The sequence below is a fragment of the Entelurus aequoreus genome, linkage group LG02, assembly GCF_033978785.1.
Source record: "Entelurus aequoreus isolate RoL-2023_Sb linkage group LG02, RoL_Eaeq_v1.1, whole genome shotgun sequence".
NCBI lineage: Eukaryota > Metazoa > Chordata > Actinopteri > Syngnathiformes > Syngnathidae > Entelurus > Entelurus aequoreus.
The window spans coordinates 28,634,229-28,640,313 of NC_084732.1; the positions used below are offsets into that span (position 1 = coordinate 28,634,229).

At 35.0% G+C, this 6,085-nt stretch overlaps 1 protein-coding gene across 1 annotated transcript in view; it reads left to right on the top strand.

Annotated features, from left to right (window-relative positions):
* The first annotated feature begins 2,888 nt into the window (after nucleotides 1–2,888).
* Nucleotides 2,889–6,085, top strand: part of arpp19a (cAMP-regulated phosphoprotein 19a) — a 9,221-nt gene continuing 6,024 nt past the window's right edge. Inside the window, exon 1 of the mRNA XM_062024382.1 lies at nucleotides 2,889–3,051. Coding sequence (XP_061880366.1) covers nucleotides 2,995–3,051 — 57 coding nt within the window. The 5' untranslated portion in view covers nucleotides 2,889–2,994. The remainder of the gene's footprint in view (nucleotides 3,052–6,085) is intronic.

Sequence of the window (6,085 nt, forward strand, 5' to 3'; positions counted from 1 at the left end):
TCAGAATGTTAAATTGCAATCACTTGACAAATGCACATTCATGATATATAAAAAAAATGGTGGTTTGATTGTAAATTATCTCTCATTTGGACTTAATGATTCCGAATGCATATGGGAGAGGACAAGAAGTGGAGTGTCGTCCCATCATCGTCATCCTCCCTCCCTCAAAGGACCAGTGAAGACGTCGACCATGCAAGCGCACTGAATTCAAGTGAATTCATCACAGCAGAGAAAAAAAAACTATAGAAATGCACTGTGGATTACTTTTTTCTTTCCTCCTCAAAACTGGAAAAAAATGATAGTAATATTCTAATACTGTTTTTTGTACTGTTACAAAGAAAACCACTTTATTGGAAGTGTTGCAATAGAAAGATGTAACCTTTTAGTTTTTAATGTTTACACTTTCACTTTTCCGTTGAGCTAACCATTCTGTTTTATTTAATATTTAAATTAATATTTCAGTTACTGTTTGTGATGTCTGCCATGCCAAGATGATTTAGTGTAAACTGTATATCATAGTATTTTTGACATTAATATTCAAATTTGAGGGAATTAAATATATCTATCTTCTAAAACAATCTTTAAAAATATGTTCTGTGTGTTATTCCCCACTCTTATTTTCCTCATAGCTCTACAAATTCAATATACAAATACTCATGAAATTAATATAAAATGTAATCATACATTTAGATATAAGATAAACATTTGGCAGGAGAAAAAAAACATTTAAACATCCTCACCCAAGTTTTTTATTTCTTTTTATCAGACTCTGAACAAGACAAATACACAGTTTTAACAGTTAAGTGTCATAATCTGTCCAAAAAGGAATTATTACATCGTTCATATGTTCTGCAGCTGCACTCAAACCATGTCATGTTCTCTTTAAGATGAATATACTTTATTCCACCATCCTAAACCAATGATCTGTTTGAAATGAGCTCAAAAAGAAATATTTTTTGGGGCAAGATAATATCCTAGACTTGAGTTGTTTTTTTAAAAATTAAATCTTAATTTTTTTCATATCTGGGATTATTTTGGAGGAAATGCTGACGGGCCAAATTCACCATATTGTTAAAAATGAGTAGGTTTATCAGGGTCACAAACCACATTATGACAAGCCAAGATCTGCAATAATAGTTTACATGGCTCTGTAATGTGTTCATATATTTAAATATTATTTAGTTTAAAAAAAGTGGATAAAATAAAGCGATATTACAAATGCATCTAGAGAAAATTGTGTATTCATATATTTAAAAAATATTATTTTAGTTAAAAAAAAGTGGATAAAATAAAGCTTAATACAAATGCATCTAGAGAAAATGTGTATTCATATATTTAGATAAATATTTTTAGTTTAAAAAAAAGTGGATAAAATAAAGAAAAATACAAATGCATCTAGAGAAAATTATGTGTATTCATATATTTAGATAAATATTATTTTACTGAAAAAAAAACTGGATAAAATAAAGCGAAATACAAACGCATCTAGAGAAAATTATGTGTATTCATCCATCCATTTTCTACCGCTTATTCCTTGAAAAAAAGTGGATAAAATAAAGTGAAATACAAATGCATCTACAGAAAATTATGTGTATTCATATATTTAGATAAATATTATTTTACTTTAAAAAAAAGTGGATAAAATAAAGCGAAATACAAACTCATCTAGAGAAAATAATGTGTATTCGTATATTAAGATAAATATTTTAGTTTAAAAAAAGTGGATAAAATAAAGCGAAATACAAATGCATCTAGAGAAAATAATGTGTTCATATATTTAGATAAATAATATTTTAGTTAAAAAAAAGTGCATAAAACAAAGCTAAATACAAATGCATCTGGAGAAAATGTGTATTATTCATATATTTAGATAAATATTTTAGTTTAAAAAAAGTGGATAAAATAAAGCAAAATACAAATGCATCTAGAGAAAATAATGTGTTCATATATTTAGATAAATATTATTTTAGTTACAAAAAAGTGGGTAAAATAAAGCTAAATATAAATGCATCTAGAGAAAATGTGTATTCATATATTTAGATAAATATTTTTAGTAAAAAAAAAAAAGTGGATAAAATAAAGTGAAATACAAACGCATCTAGAGAAAATTATGTGTATTCAACGCATCTAGAGAAAATAATGTTTATTCATATATTTAGATAAATATTTTAGTTTAAAAAAAGTGGATAAAATAAAGCGAAATACAAACGCATCTAGAGAAAATAATGTGTTCATATATTTTGATAAATATTATTTTAGTTTAAAAAAAAAAGTGGATGAAATAAAGCTTAATACAAATGCATCTAGAGAAAATGTGTATTCATATATTTAGATAATTATGATTTTACTTTAAAAAAAAAAGTGGATAAAATAAAGCGAAATAGAAAAGCATCTAGAGAAAATAATGTGTATTCATATATTTAGATAAATATTTTAGTTAAAAAAAAGTGGATAAAATAAAGCGAAATACAAATGCATCTAGAGAAAATTATGTGTATTCATATATTTAGATAAATATTAGTTGAAAAAAGTGGATAAAATACAGCGAAATACAAACGCATCTAGAGAAAATGTGTATATTTAGATAAATATTTTGGTTAAAAAAAGTGGATAAAATAAAGCGACATACAAATGCATCTAGAGAAAATAATGTGCATTCATATATTTAGATAAATATTATTTTAGTTAAAAAAGTGGATACAATAAAAAATGCATCTAAATAGAGAAAATAAACAAATGTACTGATTTTGCTCCCGAACATCACGTGTTGCTATCTAGCAAGTCAAGCAATTTTACTAATCCGTATTCTCGCACACTGTGTGCGCGTTCACGATGACGTGACGTCAACTCACACGTGACGACGTCGTTGTGCGGGAGCGCGCGCGTACGGATCTGGCAGCAGTAGGCGGGCTGACTCGGCACACGACGTCCACCATCAGTCAGAAGAATACTACTTGGCGACGATATCCTAGCGACACACCGCTTTTTGTGGACATGTCGGACGGAAACGAAGACGTTCAGACGTCCGAAGAGACGCTGGGTGAAGAGCAGGTATTCAAGCTGGCGTTTATTTGTGAACAAATATGCGGTAGCGCGGTTGACTTTGTTGCGGCTACAAATACTAGCTTAGCGCTAATAGCCCTGTTGGGTTCGCGCTCGTTTATTGTTGACAGACCTTCACGATTCGTGTTTTTTCCTCCCCCCAATCATGCCAAATAAACAATGTCTGTCGACTTGTTGGTGCGATAGGCTCTCGGGGAAATTTCATTTTTGCTAGTAAATTCAAGTCACCGGAGAAAGGCAGGCTAACAACTGTGATGACATTCTGGTTAGCTCAACAGCTAGCGTCGTCCCACCCCAAAACACTTAGTCATGGCCTTCACTTTGACTTTTTTTTGTCAAGCCACCTCTGTTTTTGTTTTTTTTGCCGAGTGACACCCTTCCGACGAACCGATCCCACTTTTTACACAGACCAGAGCGGCTTTTGACATGTCCATTTCTCTGTTCTCAATTGTTGATGACTGAAGTGATGTTAACAACCAAACCTAACCCCCCACCCCCTCCACATCCCACACCCCGGATTGTAAATAATTCAATGTATATACTCTGACGATTATCTTGTGTGATGACTGCATTATGATGATAGTATTTATATGATAGTATATATCTGTATCATGAATCAATTTAAGTGGACCCCGACTTAAACAAGTTGTAAAACTTATTTGGGTGTTACCATTTAGTGGTCAATTGTACGGAATATGTACTTCACTGTGCAATCTACTAATAAAAGTTTAAATCAATCAAAAGCACCTCTAGCGGTCCGATCAAGGCTATCTAGTAGCCTCCTGCACATTAGCACGCCTGTTCAATGCCAATGTCACGAGCTACTGTAACAGTATTTTTTTGCATCCAAACGTTACATTTGTATGTATGTAGGCATTAGCCAGGCCTCCCTCGCCCGCCTGCAGCTCGTGCAGAACTCTGCTGCTCGTCTGCTAACACAGACCCGCAGACGTGAGCACATCACCCCTATATTAGCGTCCCTTCACTGGCTCCCTGTGCATTACCGAATCAATTTTAAACTCCTATTTGTTTTTAAATGTCTAAACAACCTCGCTCCAACATATTTCTCCGACCTCCTTCGGCCTTACTGCCCCACCCGATCCCTAAGATCAGCCGATCAGCTGCTACTGACGGTCCCTGACACAAGGCTGAAGCTTAGAGGTGACAGAGCTTTCGCCGCTGCTGCTCCCAAGCTCTGGAACGACCTACCTCTAGGGATGATACTCGAAACCGATTTTCCCGGTTGTTCGATAAGAAAAGAACTGAGTCCTCGGACTCTAATCCCTTTTTGAGAACCGGTACCCGTTATCGAGACCACTATAGTAAAGAAAAAGAGTTGGTTCTTTATTCGAATCCCGTCCCAACCAGAAATGCCCCGTGGGACATCACAAGAAATGACGTCATGCAGCTCAGTCATTAAGTTAAAGTTAAAGTACCAATGATTGTCACACACACACTAGGTGTGGTGAAATTTGTCCTCTGCATTTGACCCATCCCCTTGTTCACCCCCTGGGAAGTGAAGGGAGCAGTGGGCAGCAGTGGGCAGCAGCGGTGCCGCGCCCGGGAATCATTTTTGGTGAATTAACCCCCAATTCCAACCCTTGATGCTGAGTGCCAAGCATTAGGCGCAGATAGGGAAAGCAGGAAAAACAATGGACCGGAAAAAGCACTCCAAGGTGTAATAAAGTTCAAAACAAAAGGTATAATCCAATGAATAACTTTACTGAGAGATTTGAGCAGGGTACAAACACATGACGAACACTTTTACGACCAACCGGAAACATAGCAACCAGGCTAGCAACGCACCTCCTTTACGGCAGCTGTCGCAACGTTCTTAAAGAAACCGCAGCACATACATATATATATACAACGAAGTTGGTAGAGTGGCTGTGCCAGCAATCGGAGGGTTGCTGGTTACTGGGGTTCAATTCCCACCTTCTACCATCCTAGTCATGTCCGTTGTGTCCTTGGGCAAGACACTTCACCCTTGCTCCTGGTGGCTGCTGGTTAGCGCCTTGCATGGCAGCTCCCGCCATCAGTGTGTGAATGTGTGTGTGAATGGGTGAATGTGGAAATACTGTCAAAGCGCTTTGAGTACCTTGAAGGTAGAAAAGCGCTATACAAGTATAACCCATTTATCATTTATTACCATTATATGACATGATCTCCCTTTTTTAACTTTTGTTTTTCTTTCCTTGTAAACAAAACAAAATCACGCTGTATATGTGTTGTCTGTCTAATTAGAATAATGCAGTCGAGGCGTGTTGGCTGAGTTCTTGACGTTTACTTTCACAGCGTGCTCATAACCTAATTTTTAGCTGCCGGGTGGCGACATGCAACAACACTTTTCGGGGCTACCGCGCATGCTCGTCACTCCCGTTGCATGCTGGGTAGTGTAGTTGTTATATTCCCTAGCTCATAACATCACATCTTTCCCCCTATAAAGAAATAATGTTAACTCAAAAAAGTGTATTTCTTTTTAAGCTTTAACTTTTCATTTTTTAGCATTGTAACCACATTTGCAAACAACTTTTCTCTTCATAGAATTTTCTTTCAATAAAGAAATAAAGTGCAAAAATGTCAAAGCATCAAAACAAACAGTTATGTCAAATAGCAGCAGAAGTGCACTTTTTGGAGAGCTGTATTATTTTCAGTTTTGTGCTCAAGGGACTGATTTTATTTAAAACTATATTATTATTTATACACCTATAGTGATCCCAGAGACAGGTTGTTTTTGTGTTACTGTATATATTTGTTTTTCTGAAAAATCCCACTTAATATACTTTGGGTAACAGCAGTCAATATTTATTTATTTTATTTTTTAGGGGGGTAACAGTCATTATTTATTTATTCATTAGATTTTATTTTTTTCTTATATAATAAAAGTGAGCTTTTGTTAAACCAAATGTTGTTTGTTTTTTTCCATATACAACAACCTATCTGGACTCGATGAGAGAATCGATAAGGAATCGGTTCGATAAGAGGATTCGATAATAGGCTCGAACTCGATCTTCTTATCAAA